Consider the following 18,861-nt stretch of genomic DNA (forward strand, 5'->3'; position numbering starts at 1 on the left):
CCATTAATATTACATACATGTGATAAGTAATTTTAGATTTTCAAAACCTAGAGGTATAGGATTTTCTTTTTTACTCTTATGTAATGTTATTTCTTCCGTATTCTTCTGTTTTTAGGCCATAATAAAAATAATTGTTGCGAGTTTATATTTATTCACCACAGAAATTGCATCGGACCTGTAATTAACTTTCAGGTGAATCTCTTTAGGTTTATATTAGAATCCTGGGAAACTAAAATAAAATTAATGAATTCAGTTTATATTTTTATCATAATAAATTTGATTTTTTAAATAATCCTTTATTTCCTATAACATGCATTATTAATGCATTACTTAAGTGCAATCTATAAAAAATAGGAACTAATTTTGGGGTATTTTCTTTCAGTTATGATTTAAAAATTTCATTGTGAACATATTTGTTTATTGCTTTGATGCTTCAAACAGGCATTGCAAGGTCTTCCTATTTGAAAACTCCCATCAAGGAAAAAGGAAAATGTAAAAAGTTTTGGAGAGCAGAGAAGAGACTTAGGTACTGAGTATTAAGATTTAAACCTCTTTTGAATTTGATTGGTTATGAAAGGTCAGCATTCTGAATATGTATTTTTTGAATATATTTTAAGGTTTCAAAAATAAATTATTAAATGATTCTAATCAAATTTTCAGTATGGCAAAAATGATAGTAATAAATAAATAAAATTAAAAGAAATTAAAGGCAAATTACTAAATGCACATTTTATCACGTTTCTTTTAAATAAATATGATATTCCTTCACAATTGCACTTATAAATTACTCTTATAAGCTTTATAAGTAATTTATAAATTTGTTTGTATCTGTATAAGAATCTTATATTTATCACTATCATTAAATCAGCACATTTATTATTTTAAATAAATACCAAACATTTTCCCAGTCACATCTGGCAAACCAAACTATTGCGTAGAAATTCTCCTTTAGTCTTATAAATCTGCACACCTGTCATTTTAAATATGTATCAAATCATTTTAGTCTTAATCGCAAACAAAATTTTTGTGTAGGAGAAATTTCTTATTTAATTGTTATAAAATCTGTGTTTATGTTTTTCTTTGCTATCATTTACATTTTCATTAAATGGATGAATTGAAATTGTTTTAAATGTGAAATATTATTTTTATGTACTTTAGCCTTATTTATTTCAGCATTTTTTTGGTAAATGTAAAAATCTTTATATAATATTTAATGTCATTTATAACTATAAAGCAATAATGTGCTTTATATTTATAAATTTATATGCCTCAAAGACAAAATTTTATCAAGCAAGGACAAATAATGAAAGCCCTAAAATTCTGTCTCAATAAATAAAAATGCTAACTTTTTAAAAAAATTTAATGTAGCAATATAGAGTAAATTGATATGAAACTTTAGGGGTATGAATTATCCTGAAGATTAATTATATTTTAAGTGAATTCTACTTATCTTGGAAACTGTGTCAGCTTAATGCATTAATAATAACTACTGAAAAGATCACTTCCCACAGCCTTTACTGGGATTAATTTCTTACTCGGAAAAATATTTACATGGCATATTTTATGTGGACATGAAACCTTTATGCATTGTTCCTTGACATGAAACCTTCTTGCATGACTTTTAGCTATCTGATAAGAATTGGTCCACACTTATCATCTAGTTATAAAATGCATGTTTAAAAACATTATTTACTGTTTTATTCTTTTTTAATTTTATAATATCTGCTATCTGCATTCATTAATTTAGGGCAGCATAAAAGATTTTAATAGATTGTTGTAATTCCTTTGTATTGGTTATAAGTACTACTTTAGTACCATAGTTCAAAAAATATAATAATTATAATTGAAATATCTTTCTGAGAATATCTGTGTGTACTGAAAAAATAAAACTGGGAAGTTTTCTAACAGATTTTTGTTGCTTAGATATTTGCCATCATTTACTCAGATAGTGTCTTTAATCAGATAGCTTTAATTAAAATAGATCATTTTAAGAACCTAAAACTACAATAGTAGGAGTAAAATTATATACAATACTTTCTTGTTATAATGCTGTTAGACATAGTGAAGTTGCTCTAGCATATTATGCAGGTGAAATTATACATAAAAAATATAGTCCAGGAATAACATAAAGCAATGATTTTTCTATTAAAAGCATGTTAAGTGTATTATAACATTGCATGATGATACATAATGTGATTTTGTGTCTGTATGCAAGCATACATATTATAGATATTTATTTTATATGCTATATATTCTGTTTTAAGTCATTATTAGTACTATTTGTCTGCTGCTTTTTACTCACTGATTGGGTAAATGGTTTTTAAGGATGATGCTATTAAATGCTCATGTATGCAACTTTTCATTATTTAATTATTCATAAAAAATTCCAGTGAAAAAAATCAAATATTTTTTTATAAATATTCACCCCTCTTAGGAAGTGCTTCATTTTTTATCGTAATATGGTCAGTCTTATATGACGAGTTTAATTTTGGTCTTACTCTCTGCATCTAGGAAGTTTACATCACAGTACTAATGTGAAAGCTATAGTCTACATAGCCATAACTACAAGGTAACCAAAAACGTTCTTGCCATTTCTGATATACTTCAAACGTAACTCACACAGTGACTGATTAAAGTGGATGCATCAAAGGCACTCGTTCGGAGTTGTTTGCTGTTTTAAAATGGGATTGTCAGCAACAGAATCAAGTTGCCCAATTTAGCAGAATCAAGTTGCCCAATTTAGTAGAACCAAGTTGCCCAATTTGCCAGCCTTTGGGGATGATGCTGTTAACTAACAAACCGCTATGCAATGGTTCTAGAAGTTCAGGTCAGAGAATATGTCTCTTAGTGATGCACTACGCAGCGGTCAGCCACAAGCGTTGGACGATGAAGCCTCGAGAGCAGCCATAGAGAGTGACAGTAGCTAACCATGTGGTGAGCTTGCTGCACACTTCCAGGTATCTGATGAAATGGTCAGACTCCATTTGCATCGCATAGGAAAGGTTTACAAGTTCAGCAAGTGGGTACTCCATTCACTGTCCAATGTAAACAAGCAACAGCGTGTCACTGTCAGTTTGTCCTTGCTTACTCGGCACCGCAATGTATCCTTATTTGATCAATACTCACCAGCAATGAAAAATGGGTCCAGTATGACACACACAGGCAAGTTGTCACCACAGGACCCTGTGCCTCACACTGCGAGACTTTCTCTCCACCCACGCAAGATCATGCTCTGTATCTGGTGGACTAGTTGCCAAGTGGTGCACTAATGACCTCCTGTCAGTGGGCCAAACCATCACGGCAGGCCTGTACTCGCAGCAGTTCGAATGTGTGCATCAGGCACTGATGCATAAAGAACCAGCATTGGTCTATTGTAAGGATGTACTCCTCCTCCATGACAATGCGAGGCCGCATGTAACTCATGAGTCCTGGGACACCATCCAGTAACATGATCCCATCCACCATACTCCCCAGACCTCGCACCAACAGACTACCAGCTTTTCCAATCTCTGGACAACCATCTTCGTGAGAAATCCTTCGACAACCAGCCAGACCTAGAAAAGGCCCTCACAGACTTCTTTGCGTCCAAGACTCCTCAGTTTTATTGCAGTGGCATCACACAGCTAGCCACTCATTGGCAAAAGGCACTGGATGCCAATGGTGATTACTTTGAGGATTAACAGTGATTATTATTTGTTTTATGACTTTTCTTTCTGACTGTCCAAAATGGCAAGAACTTTTTTGGGTACCTTGTATTTGTATAAAAATCAGTTTTTAATTAATTTCATAATTTTAAGTAAATAGTATCCATATTTACCAAAGTAATTTATTTTATGTATAGTTAATGAATAACAATAAATTTAAGCATTTAGAAAAAAACATGCTATGATAAATCTTGATATTTAATAATTCTTTTTTCATTTTTCATCTTAATGTGCATATGTTTTTGTTAAACTCTTCATTTATTAAATGCAAATAAGAATTTTTGATATACATTTATGTATTACTATTTCTTAATTATTCTGCAGTAGTTTAAATTAACATCGCTCAAAAGAGTGTGTTATATTATTAAGGTTATTATGCAACATATTTTAAGGAAAATTAAACAACTGATTATAGATTTCTTTGACTTGAGGGGAACAGAAGGGGCACTTTAATTTACTTCTATTTTTTTACGTGAGTGATATATTTTGAGTTATATATGTATTTATTTTATTTATTTACTGTTTAATGCTTGGAATAAAAATGATTGTATACCAACATGTAGCATATTACAAATGTATATGAATCACACCAAATCAAACTAATAAATTGTACAAAAATGACATGTAATTATTCAAAATTTTATGAAAAGATGTAATATTTCATGTATTCCACTGAATTTTAGTAAGAACTTTTAAATGTTATATAATAAAATTATTAGTTTAAATAGTTACTATTGCAGAAATATAGGTTATCCCAAATCTTCAGGACTTTTCTGTTGAGAACATTTGAAAGAGTGAAAATCTTACTTAAATCTTTTGAAAATATTTTAAGCTTTAATAAGCTCCTGCTTGAGATTCTTATTAAAAATATAAATATAAAAAGAGTTTTTTTTATCAAATTTGTAGAAATGCATACATAAATAAAATTGGAAAAAACATTTTTGATAGAAATGTCAAGTAAACTTTCATTGCACCTGAATGCTGACTGGAAAAGATGTATTCATATTAATATTGTCATTATGAATTATTTACCATCTTTTCTGATTTTCTAAAGAATAATTTATCACTTATTTTGAACAAAGCTAAAACTTCTTTGAAAGTTAAGAAGATCTTTCAAAGAAGCATATATCAGTACATAAGAAAATTAACAATCTTATTTTTTTATCAGTAATTTCTAGCAAGTAGGTGCAGTTATTCCTCCAGTTGTATTTAGGTGTGATTACGGTTATTAAATTATTCCATTATAATTATGTTGCTTTTGAAAATAGTTTCTATACCACCTTAAATCCCTATAAAAAATTATACTATTAGACTTCAAGAAAATAATTTTGCGTTATGCTTGAACTAATTATAACTTAAAAATTCTCAATCAGTTTTATTTAAGTACTTAAAAATTATAAATTCTGAAATCTCTCTCTCCTTTTATCCTTTTCTTTCTAAAGGCAGACTTGCTGCATAAATGTTTTTTATGTATTTATTTTCATTTTCATTAAACGTCCTGTATTTATTTTAATTCTAGTTTTTACTTGCTAATTTCTCTGAATTCCACTTGTTTATTTTTATTTATTTATTTATTTTTATTATTATTATTATTATTATTTATTTTATTCTTTTTTTTTTTTTTTTTTTTTTTTTTAGCAATGCACACCATTTGGTTTTGCTTTTGGTTTTGAATTTTCCTTTTACCTTTGCCTACATAGATGACGAAAAACGAATTGAATAATTGAAGAGTTAGGTTTGGAGGCAACTTTCCCTTGATAAGTCTGTCTCCTGCCTGCTCAACAATTATTCACTTATGCATTCACAATTATGCATTTTTATAAATTTTTAGGATTAAAAAATTTATTGGAATTATATATTTATTCATAGATTTTGATACTTGCACTTGATTTACATATGCTCTCAGAATTTAAATGATATTTTAGATTAGTTTGCAACAATAATTAATCATTTATTTGTAATTCAATTTAATTTAAAATGTAATTTAAATTTGCTTTTTACGAACAGAGAATATTTTTTAAATTGTATTTATTTTATTTATATATATGAAAAAAGTTAATTTCTTCAGAAATAGTATGTAAATGTTTAAAATTTAGTTTTAATGCCAAGGAAGAATATAGATTGTGTTAGAATTCAGTAAACAAAGTAGTTGCCTTCATAAAACAAACTTCCTTAACTTTAAAGATGGAATTGGTTTTACGTAAAATCATTCCACCTAGATCGTTTTTTTTTTTTTTTTTTTTTTTTTTTTTTTTGTTGTTGTTGTTGTTGTTGTTGTTTTGTTTGTTTGTTTTGTTATCTTTGAACTTAGCCATGCAAAATTTATTCTGTATAAGAATTTAATTATATCTTTCTTACTTGTTTTTGAAATGTTTTTCATCATATGATTTGACATTCTGTAGATTAGCTTTTGAAATTATTTTCTGTTTTGTTATCACGTAAAAATAATTTACACACAATCAGTATATAAATCTGTTAACTAATGTTTACATGTTTTATTCTCAGGCATAGCTGCATTTGTTGAGGGGGGGGAGAAATCAAATTTTTCTTTAAACTAGAAATTAAGAAATACAAAATTTCCTTCTGAATTGCCACAGCATGTACCAAGTAATAGCTTTAAGTTTTGTCCATAAATGCATACAGCATCCCCAGAATATTGTTACATTATGCACATTTGTTATTAGTTCATAGTCTTTAATACCGCATTCTCTAAAAATGCCTTGAATATGTTAAGAGAAATTAAATCTAAAAGTTTATGAATTAAATAATACTAAAAGTTTACTGTAAAGCTTGTACTTCTGTTGTGTTTGCCTAAGTAAACTGATATAATTATCAATCTATCTTTTGGAAATAGGTTTAAAACAGCCTTGAATCAGTAATTCCACCTTTATCCATTTTACAAAAATTTGCATTTAATTAAAAGTGTCTTGTCATATGCAGTTTAATTTATTTTTACAATTTTCAGGTTTACAATTCGTCATATTTCTAAATCACAAGCATTTTATTGGGTTGTTATTGTCCTTGTCTTTTTAAATACTGCATGTGTAGCTGTAGAGCATCATCAGCAACCAGGGTGGCTGGATGAATTTTTATGTAAGTGTCAGATATGGAATGATTTTTGTTCTCTGTAATATTATATTTTCAAAAAAAAAAAAGATTTTTCATCTTTCTAAAGTTAAGTAGTTGTATTCTCTCAGAATGGAATATTTGCATACATATTTTATTTCTTTATTAATTGTAGTTACTGACCGGTTGAAAGAGCCAAAGTTGGAAGCAGTTTTGATGCTGTTGAAATAGTATTAGAGTTAAAACTAATATTCCTTCTTCAAATCCTAATCCTTTAATTCATCCTAGTAATCTCTACATATAATCTCTTAATAAAATGAAATTCAATGGGTTCACTGAAAGCATTGAAATCAATCTTGTTTATAATGATACCAGTATGAGTTTTCCCCATTATTTTGTCAAGTAATGCAGAAATCATCAGTCCCCTCCTCAGTTGCATTAACTGAAGCATAATTTAAGTTTTGATCATTTATTCAATGAGTATTACTAATCCAGTAGTCAAAAACAAAAAGAACAAATGAATATCTTGTAGTTACAACTGCTCTTCTGATTTTGAAATATTTTGACATGCTCATCATTCACAGTATATTTTACATGTCTAAATTCTATAGTTGAAAATACAGTATCTGTTGTTCATTAAATTTGCTTGTTTATAAAATCAGCCATTCATTTTCATTCAAATTTTCAAGAACCAAAACAAATATCTGCTAATTCAGAAAATCCACACTTATTAAATTTATATTTACTGTTTATAAAACTTATACTATTACCAAAAGATTGATTTTTCAGAGCCTAAATATCCTATTACAAAGGGTGTTTGCACATTTTTAGAACGATGTCGATAAGGAATTAAAAAAAAAAAACAAAAAAGAAAAGAAAAAGATAAAAGCAACTGTTTTTGATTAAACATTTTTGATAACAGCCTATTATTAGGAACGAGAAATATTGTTTGCTGCTTTTCATTTTATTCTTATTTTACAATATCACATGTAAACAAGCTACGGGATTGAAGAATATGTTTTACGATTTTTGGAGAGAAATATTCCTATTACATAATTAAAAAATCTTGCAAAATGCGTGGTGTTAAAATTCGTAGGTGTAAATTAAGCATTAATTGGGAAACAAAAAAACTGTCAGTCATTATTTCTACAGGGAAAGAAGACTCCAAACGAATAGATATGTACTATTTCTAATGTTTCTAAAATTAAATTGTTGGTAACAAAAGTAATTTCGCCGATGCAGAAATCAATTACAGAGTCTTTAAATACATCTGTAACAGAAATAAAAATAATAATTCAAGATTTACAATTTTTAAAAAAAGCAAAAAATCATAATGTTCTCAAGCTTTAGCCAAGACATGTGGCTCAATGCTGGACAGTTTGTAGAATCATGTATGAAAACCATTTAGAGGAGATAAATAGGAATACATTGCTATCCTCAATGAAGCATATATTTATCTAAATTACTGCAACAAAAAAGAATCTATTACTGAAAACAAAGAAAAGCAAATGTACAAAACTGGTTCCATCAATGTGTAGAAAGTTTCAATAACGGGTTTATGATTATTGTTGGATTCTCTTACAATGAGAAGCTAAAAATAAGGAGAGTGGGAACAAAGGTTCAAATCAAATCAATGCACTATTAAAAGAAAGTTTTATATCCAATATTTATAGAAGAACCTCTGTTTCTTTACCCCAATCAATTTCATAGAGTGAAATTTCATCAAGACAAAGCAATAAGTCATATTTTGAAAAGTACCTTTTCGTTCCTTAGAAAAATAAAGACATGATTTGGTCTCTTAAAAAAATCTCTTCCTAAGTGCAAACCCACCATGATTGATGGACTCTGGAAAGTAGTGAATGAGGAATGAAAATTAGTACCTCTGAAAATTTTATAAAAAGCTCTTCTATTATGTAAATCATAATGAAAACTTGTAGTCCAAATGTAAACACCCTCTGTAATTCCTACCAAGGCTGTTTGTAGTTTATCAGTTTAAAACAAAAATCACCTTCATATATTCAGAGAAGTTCTCAGAAAATTTCCTAAAATGCGCCCTAATATTATTGTTGCATGTTGTAAAGAAAAGGAATGGTTGTTGTAGCTGAAAGTGGTTGTTTATCAAAGGGCAGTTAAAATGTTATTGATATGATTTCCCATTGTAGAGATCATATCAGTTGAGACAGAAAGTGCAACCTCTCTGCTAATACGACCTTTCTGCTAATGCAAAAAGGAATGTTAGATTTAGACAGATAATTAAAAGAAACATTTCTCAATTTATTGTATATGTAACTTTAACATCTCAAAAATGTTTTAATTCAAATATTTAAGCCTGAAAGTTGAAGATAAATTGTTAAAAGGTTATGAGAGTCTTGACAAGTTCAGTCAAAGAGAAGCTACATTTAAACTGGGAATTTCCCAAACAGGGTATGCAGTTTACTTAAAAAAAGAGCAAAAACTGATGAAAAATCAATGAAAGTTGTAAACATTTCGAGAAACTCCAAAAGAGGTGAAAAATCAAGATACATTGAAACTACACTTGTAAGAAAAAACTACACTTGTAGAAAGATTTCTCTTTATTAGACTAAAAATATCCATAATTTTAGAGTTGTTTCTGCTGCATTTGCTATTATGCTAGGAGAGAATTTTATTGCAACTGATAGATGGCTTACAAGATAGAAAAAGAGAATAACATTGCTCATAGTAATGAGAGGATCAGCAATCCTCTAATCATTCAATAAAAAATATCTTACCTAGATTCCCAAAGGAATACAAGTTGCTCAAATTTACAATACAGATAAAACATGCCATCTTTAGAGAATGTTACCAACCCAAAGATCAGTATTAAAGGGAAACAGCAGCTGGCTTTCAACACTAAAAAATTGAGTTATTGCTTGTTACTAAAAAAATTGAAATTGAGTTATTGCTGCTGCAATATGTATGCAGCAGCTAAGAAGATACCACCGGTAATTGGCAAAAGTAAGAAACTTCAATGTCTGAAAGAAGCGAATAATATTTTTGTCACTTACTATAAAAGCATGATCTCATGGATAACAACTAGCATTTTAACAATTAAAAAAAATTATGTAAAAACTGAAGATAGTTTTACTTTTGAAAATCTACATTGCACAGCCCACCAATAACAAAAAAGAGAGTATCTTTTAAAAAAAGATTAAACAAAACAATTTTATGAACATCTGGATATTTTGAACGATGCCAGCAATCAATATATTTATCAAATATCATGCATATTATAGTCCATGCATTAGAGACAATAATTCAAAACATGTTGAAAAGTGCTTTAGAAGTTGTGATTTTTATTTAGAGGAATCCTCAGAGAAATTGTAAATTATTGCCAATGTTGTGTACATCAATGATGAAAGTTGTGAAGATTCATGAATACATTGCAGCTGGCAGTAATATTGAGACAGCAATGTGAAAAAAAAACTGATTAAAATAATATGGAAAAAGTTAAAATAAGATGAGGCTGAAGCAGAAGCTGAAACTAACAATGAAAGTGATACAGAAGAAACTAAGGCTACACCATCCTCTATCCATTGTATAAAAGCACTCCAATCCTAGAAAAATCTCTTGAATTGAAAGGTAAGGATGAAATAAATCTAATAAAAGGTTTTATAAATTTAAAAATATGGCCGGAAACTGCTCATGAAAATATGGAGTGATCAGCTTCTTATAAAATTTTCATTAGCTATATAATTATAAAAACATTTTTGTAAAAATAAAAACATAAATTTCTGAATTTTATAAAAAGCTTAATATTAACATTGCTATTTAATTGATCTCTTAAGTTATTAATAATTAGCTTAGTCAATAATTATCAGCTTATTAGGCAAGCTTATTGCTGATGTTACGATTTTCAAAGTACAAATTACTGTTTACTAATCTCAGTCACACAATAAACTGAAATATGATTGCGGTGGATGTTATTTTAATAAACAGTGGGTAATACTGTTTACTTTCAAAGCAGAACTTAGCTATATTCTTACCATCTTGAAGATATTGTTTCAAAGTCCGAAAACACATTTCATTGTGAATATGTTTCGTAAATTCTTAATTGTTTTCGTGCCACCGCATTCATGCTTGACTCATCCATGTAAATGAAAAAATAGCTGCCTTTTACATCTTTCTTCATGGACAAACTTATATATTCTTTATTTCTGAGTCCTTGATAAAATATTCTGAAAGATATTTTCTCATCTCTTGAATAACCTTATGCTGAACAAACATGCAAAATTGGAATATCATTTATTTAATTATTTATTTCTTTTAACCTGAATTTAAACCTTTTCCTGAAATTTAGGTGCTTTAGTCCAAATGGAAACTGAATCCATTTTGTTGGTAAACTGAAAAATTTCTGCTGTTTGAAAATAAGGTTTAAATTTCTTATAAAGAATTTTTTATATCTCCATGATGCATTTTTAAGATTTTATTTTTTTCTAACAGACTTTAAGGAACTTTTGAATAAAAACTAGTGGCAGTGGTTGCTAACACTCAAATTGCTTCCATTAATAAAACTTCTGCTTATGAAAAGCTATTTTGAATAAAATATTTTGTTTGATTTTATACAATTTGCTGTTACCTGCTTGTTAAAGATAGAGTGATTGAGAGCAAGGAACTTTTTTTGTGCACTGCAGCTATTGTAAAGCAGTTTATTACAAAGAAATGTGTAATTGTTCTTGCACCCTCTTGCTCATCAAATTTGATACACGTAATCTACTCTTTCAACTAACAAAATAATATCTCATGTTAAAGAAAACTTTTGTGAGAGCCTTTTAGAAGTTTAGAAAACCATAATGATGGGTGGAAGTGTGTTCCAAAAGCTGTTCCAAAAGCTGACTTCTACAAAACAGTCCATAGTTTATGTGAGTAGGTCAAGAAATATTAAGCATTAGAAGAAATGTGCATAGAAAGCTAAATAAAATAAAAATTGTTTTCTTAAGTTTTTTAATTTTTATTTATTTGTTTATTTGTTTTATTTTATTATTATTATTTTAAAATTTAGTCCTAAAACTTTGAAAATACACTGTACATAGTTTAGATTTTTATGCAGATTTCCACACTGGGTTAAAATTGTGAAATAAAATCGGCATGCCAGAACAGTTATTACTTAACTTCTTCATGAATAATATTTATAAATTTGTTAAAAATGAATGGTGAAACAAATCTGTTGCATTTTGAAATTTTTATTACACATATATGAATGATTCATAAATTTTCTTTCCTCTCTTTCGATTCAAAAAATACCACAATAAATAAACTTTTATAAGGATGGTATAATAAATGCCATGTATTTGTTATTAAAAAATATTTCTATGCTTCTCATAATGCCTAGTTCTTTTATTATATGCCTTTATTAAAATAGACTGATAATATACCTTACTTCAAATTATTGATAATAAATAACTTGTATGTTTGAGTTTTACCTTTTTCTGATATAGACTATGCAGAATATGTGTTTTTGGGGCTTTTCATTTCTGAGATGCTTTTGAAAGTTTATGCCCTTGGACCACGCATTTATTTTGAATCTGCCTTTAATCGTTTTGACTGTGTTGTAAGTAATTTAATTTCTTTGACATTTTTTAAAGCTATTTTGTTTGTTAAATATTTGTCATCATATTGCACATCATCACATATTTCACTAATGAAACTATTAGGAAACTATAATTTTTACTGCAGAAGCAGACTTTACTTCGTAGATGAACATCTAATTTTTCTGATATATAAGTGGACAACATTAAATGATACTTTGGTAAAATTATACTTACTATGAAAGTACTGATTAGAAATTGTATGTATGTAAATGCATGCTAATGAGAAACCACTTGACTTAGAATGTGTGTCTCTGCTTTTGAAAAATGTTTGGCATAAATAAGAATGAGTATCAGAGTTTGATTATATATTCTGACTATGAATAAATTTACACTGATGAATGTAGAGTTGATTTCTTAGCAATGGTAATATTAATAATCAGAAAATTTGAGTTTTTTACAGGGTTATTATCAAATATCTCTATCTATCTATCTCTCTCTATATATATACACAGATAAAAAGAAATATTGAATACTAAAATTCATTAAAATCGAAAACAAGTTTTACTTATATTTGCACAATAGCTGCAAAGTAAGATAATAATAATTTATTTACTAAAGAAGTATTGATTATATTATCTCCTAATATAAATTTAGTAGAATGTGTCAAAATGAAGGAACACAGAAGTAGGAAGTTTAATTCTGGAAATGAATGTAAATCATGAAAAAAACTTTTTCAGGGGACTTGAATTTAAATCAGGAATAACAAAAATTCAAACTTTGAAAGAGAAATTTAATAAACCAAATAATTATTGTCATTGATTGGCCATTAGTTGACTTTTCAAGGGGAACAAACTGACTTCCGTTCAATGAACAATAATTAATAAATATGAAGGTGTTTTGTCTTTTACTCAAGTAAGAAGGATGATGCCAAACTGGCAAATTAAGTTAGGCCAAAATTGTAGTTCCATTAAGTAATTGGATTTTTAGAAAACTTGAGACACTAGAGCCAAATTAGAGTACCAAAGAACTCACTCTGAATGAAGCATTTTCGCTAATACAATAGATTCTTTAGAAATTTTGAGTGAATAGCCAAATTATATAGTAAAATTTACAAGATACTTGAGTAAATGTCCCCTGACACCCTCGCTTTTAGCCATGCTAATTCAAGACTGTTTTTATAAAAATAATAAACAGTAGTAATCTTAACTGGAATTATGAAATAGAACTCAAAGCAATTGGAATAAACATGAGAAACACAAGAAACATAATAAACTTTGCAAACACAAATTAAATAAAAGTTGAAAAATTGAAATATATATTATAAGAAATAATGATATGTAAAGTGTGAAATGTACATGAAATATAAAAGGCCAGAATATGAATTAATTAACTTGCATTCTTTCTAGTAGGATGTCGGTAATGTGTTTTCTTATGTTTCTTACTCTAGAAGAGGTGGTGTAGGCCATCTATCCAAAATTCCATTATCGCCAGTGGGAAGACTTTGAATTATTACAGGCGGTGAACCTTTGAGAACTTATTTTTGGTACATGAGAGGGACTTGGTATGTTTAGGGAGGGTTATTACAGAGTTCTTTTGTGAGTGAAAGTGTCTGTTAAAATTTTGAATATACTAACTAGTGAAGGGAAATTAATTAATTTCTTGCTAATTGTCATGGTGGAGCAAGGAAAGAAAGAAGAAAAATAGGAATTTTCACTGCCAACAAGCTATTTGGCAGACTACAGTATAAAGTCCGAAATCCAGACATCCATTTTCCGGACTTCAAAACCACAAACAATGTTTTTCTTTTAGGCTTTATGCATGCGCATTTGATTCCCTCCCCCCTCTTCACATAATAGAACATGTGGAGAGTCCCGATTCTTAATTTCACTTCAGCACTAAAAGAAATACCTTGTTATTGAAGAAACTATCATTTTAACATAAATGTGTACAATCAGTAATTTAGCTCCATTGCTGCATATCTGCTTGGCACACATCTCAAACCGAAACATTCCACATAGATACATCATTGATGTGACGCCAACCTGACGAATCATTATTTTTATAATTTCCTTTCATCATCAGCATGTTTATCGAAACATGACAACTTGAGTAATGACTCATGTAGCGATGCCTAAACAATTTTTTTATGTAAGGAATTGAATAATAAAGGAGTATGGTAACCTTTTATCTTGACATTATGCTTAACTATGATTACAGATTTAAGTTAAGTGGGCTAAAATATGTTGACTAGCAAAAATATACCAAAAATTTCTTTCCATGTGCCTAAAATAGATTTTGTTGATGATACTCATAGACTCAAAGATTACATTTAAGGCTGTTTGAATTAAGAATAACTTATTTGTTATTCTCATAAAACCAGAACCATCATCAGGGCTCGTTTGGCCGCACCGAGTCACAGATTTTAGGACCCACAGAGACTGCATCAGGCGGTAAGACATCTAGTGCTAGCCCTCAATAAGGCTTAAGTATATGTGGGAATTTATTTATGCAGAACTCTGATAAGCCTTAAGCATGTGTGAGAAACTGACATAAGTATAATAAATAACTAAATACAGTTCAGGCTTAATTGTCTCAGTGCGTGATAGAAGCAAGATAAAATTTAACAGAGCAACTTGTCATTAGTCGCCAGTCTCATGATGCATAGCCAAATATGTATGGTGAAGGATAGCTAAATTTGATAAAGATTTTCGCATGTTGCAAAACATAGGTGAAGTTTTCCAATTAACGAATTTTGTAAAGAAAATGTGGAGAAGCAATAATAAATGAAGATAACATAAAAGAAGATTTTCATTGTGATGACAATGCGTCTCAATCATCAATCAATTAATGAATGAAGAAATCTGTAGTTTGGTTCTAGATCCAGAAAATACTGCTACGGATAGTGAAGAAAGTGACAGGCATTAAGTTATTGAAAACGAGATAATTTCGATTGACAAGTTAGTCGGAATTCTCGAAACAGCAATTGCAGGACTTCAACAATGTAACTGAACAAGAGATTATGTGTGTCTACAGAATTAAAGAGAAAGTATTAGCACAAAAAACGAAGCAACTTAAACAACTTGCAATGAAAGAAATGTTTAATAAGGTAAACAAATAAATATTAAGCTTTTTTTTTTTTTTTTTTTTTTTTTTTGTAAATTTTGATACCCTTTAGATCATAAATACTTCATTATTTCATAAATTACGATTTCATATATTAATTTTATAATTTCTACATGCCATCTTACTTGATTTAAACTGATGATCTAATATTCGGAAAAATCCCAAATCCGGAATCACAAAAGTCGAAAATGCTTCATTCAGAGTTAGTTCTTTGGTACTCTAATTTGGCTCTAGTGCCTCAAGTTTTCTAAAAATCCAATTACTTAGTGGAACTACAATTTTGGCCTAACTTAATTTGCCAGTTTGGCATCATCCTTCTTACTTGAGTAAAAGACGAAACACCTTCACATTTATTAATTATTGTTCATTGAACGGAAGTTGGTTCGTTCCCCTTGAAAAGTGAACTAATGGCCAATTAATGACGATAATTACTTGGTTTATTAAATTTCTCTTTCAAAGTTTGAATTTTTGTTATTCCTGATTTAAATTCAAGTCTCCTTAAAAAGTTTTTTTCATGATTTACATTCATTTCCAGAATTAAACTTCCTCCTACTTCTGTGTTCCTTCATTTTGACACATTCTACTAAATTTATATTAGGAGATAATATAATCAATATTTCTTTAGTATGTAAAATATATATATATATAAATAGGCTAAAAATTCAAATAATTTTTTTTTAAACCCATCCTGCACTGTAGCTGCAGGATTGACGTAGACTAAACTTAAAGCATTTAAATTAATATTTTAAGTGCTTAGATGACACTGGTACTTTTAGCAGCTTGCAGTTGCCATGGCTGAGGATAGATACGAGGGCCATCCAGGAAGTAGATTACGTTTCCGTCTGTGTCCGCTAGGGGCGGGGCTAGCGCGGCCATCTTGGGGTCAGAGCGTTGCGCAGCTCAGTCTGCATCTAGCAGTGCTAGTGAGAGGTTCGTGCTGTGCTCCGTTCAGATACTGTGACGGTTTGAAATGTCTGCATTAATTGAAAATCCCGCGAGCTGCGAGGTGCGCTCAGTAATAAGGTTTCTGACTGCAAAAAACTGTGAGCCGATAGAAATCTATCGGCAGCTTCGTGAAGTGTATGGGGACAACATTATCACTGAAGGTGGAGTGCGTCAGTGGGTCATAAGATTTCAAAATGGCCGAACCAATGTTCACGACGAAGATCGAAGTGGGAGACCCAGCATAGTGACCGCCGAACTTCTCGAAAAAGTCGATGCTAAAGTCCGTGAAAATCGAAATTTCACAATAACGGAACTTTCTTTGAGTTTTCCACAAATTTCGCGAAGTTTGTTGCACGAAATCATCAGCGAAAAGCTTGGTTACCACAAGTTTTGTGCAAGATGGATTCCAAAAATCTTGACAGAGGACCACAAAAATCAGCGAATGGCTGCAGCGTTGAACTTTTTGGACGCTTACCATAAGGATGGTGACTCTTTACTCGATCGCATCCTTACTGGTGATGAAACATGGGTGAAACATGTGAACTGTGAAACGAAATTGCAATCAATGCAGTGGGGGCACACAAGTTCTCCCCAAAAACCCAAGAAATGCATGCAAACAATGTCGGCAAGGAAGATGATGGCGACTGTTTTTTGGGACAGAAAAGGTGTAATTTTGGTGGACTTCCTGGAAAGAGGCACTACAATAAACTCTCAAAGGTATTGCCAAACTCTCCAAAAACTCAGAAGAGCAATTCAAAACAAGCGCAGAGGAATGTTGAGCTCTAAGATCTTGTTGATTCACGACAACGCCCGGCCCCACACGGCAAATGTCACTCGTAAAGTTCTTGAATCTTTTAAGTGGGAGTTGTTTTCTCATCCGCCGTACAGTCCCGACCTGGCACCGAGCGACTTCCACCTATTCCCAGCAATGAAGAAGTGGCTGGCTATGCAGCGTTTTGATGACGACGCACAGCTGCAAGAAGAGGTAACGAAGTGGTTGAAGGCGCAGGCGGCCGAATTTTTCGACGAAGGAATTTCCAAGCTCGTACATCGCTACGATAAATGCCTTAATTTGTATGGTGACTATGTAGAAAAGTAGTATTTGAGTGTGGCTTTCATCTGTATATAATAAAATTTGTTTCCTATACTTTGTTTATTTTTTTATTCCAAAACGTAATCTACTTTCTGGATAGCCCTCGTATTTTGATGCAATGCAGTTTGAAGTCTGTGTAGTTAGACAGACGGAGGCATAAACCAAAACTTACAGACGTGGCCATTTTAAAACATCATTTTATTCCATGATAATTCATGTTTGCTCAATTTTGTAGACAGGGTAATTTTAAATCATAGTTAAATATGATATAGACAGGTAAAAAGGATGTGACATCATTTTAGGCAATTGGGCATAGCAGCGTGGAGATGTTGGCATGGCCGAAGCTAGGAAAATTAATGACGTAGCTGCAAACCATATTTATACTAAGTAGGTGCATAAAGTATATCTATGCTGTGATTGGTTAATTTTAGTTTTTTATATAACATGGAAAGATCTTGAATTTGGGAGAACAGCTGAACTTAGGGGGGTAGAACACCAAATTTATAATAGTTAATTTTAAGGTCACCAATCATTTCTTAGCGCAGCCATCATATATTGTTATATCTTACATATATGTATATATAGAGAGATAGATAGATGGATATATAATGCAGAGTAACTTATAACTGACTTTGCAATAGCCACTAGCACAAGAAAAATTAGCACTACAGCTAATCAAATTTGCAGTATAATGAATTATGTATACAATGACTGTTGTGTTGTGTCCATTACTTTACTTTCCACACAGAGTACTTAAGTTTCTATCTCCTTTATCTTCACTGAAGCCAGAATGATCAAGACTCAAATTCTCTTAACTGATGCATTCAGGTGCTATTTAAATACTGACTCTCGCTGTCTTTTATTGATTTGAGCTTTCCTTAGAAATACAGAATTGAGTTTTCTTTCGAAAGCTCACTGAAGATCTCATTTTTAAAATAATAAATGATTCTCTGAAGGGGATTCATACCAAATAGGTATACTAATTTGTATGTTTACAACAGGGAAAATGTCATTAGCTAGAGGTGCATGAAATGAGATCTTGCATTCCCCAACAAAGATTTTCAAACTTCTGTAGCCTCAGAGTTTCTACTAATGAATGATTGTTTACAAGTTCAGTTATATCTTCTAGTGGATGAGCGATGATATTATTTGACTTGTTTGTCAAGATATATTATACAACTCAGTTCTACTAAATATGTTTGGCCTTAGAATGTTAAGTTGCTGCAGCTCACTAACCTCCTGCAACTTGCCTGAAGCTCAGATTGATCTTCCTAGATGAATGATTGCAAATACGTTTTAATTTACAATTCATTAATTTCATGAAATGCCATTAAAATATAATCAATTCCATAGCTGAAATAACTGCATATCAATTTCTAAT

At 30.3% G+C, this 18,861-nt stretch overlaps 1 protein-coding gene across 1 annotated transcript in view; it reads left to right on the forward strand.

The window, feature by feature from the left end:
* The window catches only part of LOC118203144 (voltage-dependent calcium channel type A subunit alpha-1-like), a 381,721-nt gene that overhangs the window by 86,496 nt on the left and 276,364 nt on the right, over positions 1 to 18,861 (forward strand). Inside the window, exons 11-13 of the mRNA XM_035375404.2 lie at positions 442 to 526; positions 6,670 to 6,797; positions 12,227 to 12,339. Of these exons, the coding sequence (XP_035231295.1) occupies positions 442 to 526; positions 6,670 to 6,797; positions 12,227 to 12,339 (326 nt within the window). The remainder of the gene's footprint in view (positions 1 to 441; positions 527 to 6,669; positions 6,798 to 12,226; positions 12,340 to 18,861) is intronic.

Source organism: Stegodyphus dumicola, chromosome 12, assembly GCF_044657685.1.
Source record: "Stegodyphus dumicola isolate Sdum_Otavi_A_Nest chromosome 12, ASM4465768v1".
NCBI classification, from domain to species: Eukaryota; Metazoa; Arthropoda; class Arachnida; order Araneae; family Eresidae; genus Stegodyphus; species Stegodyphus dumicola.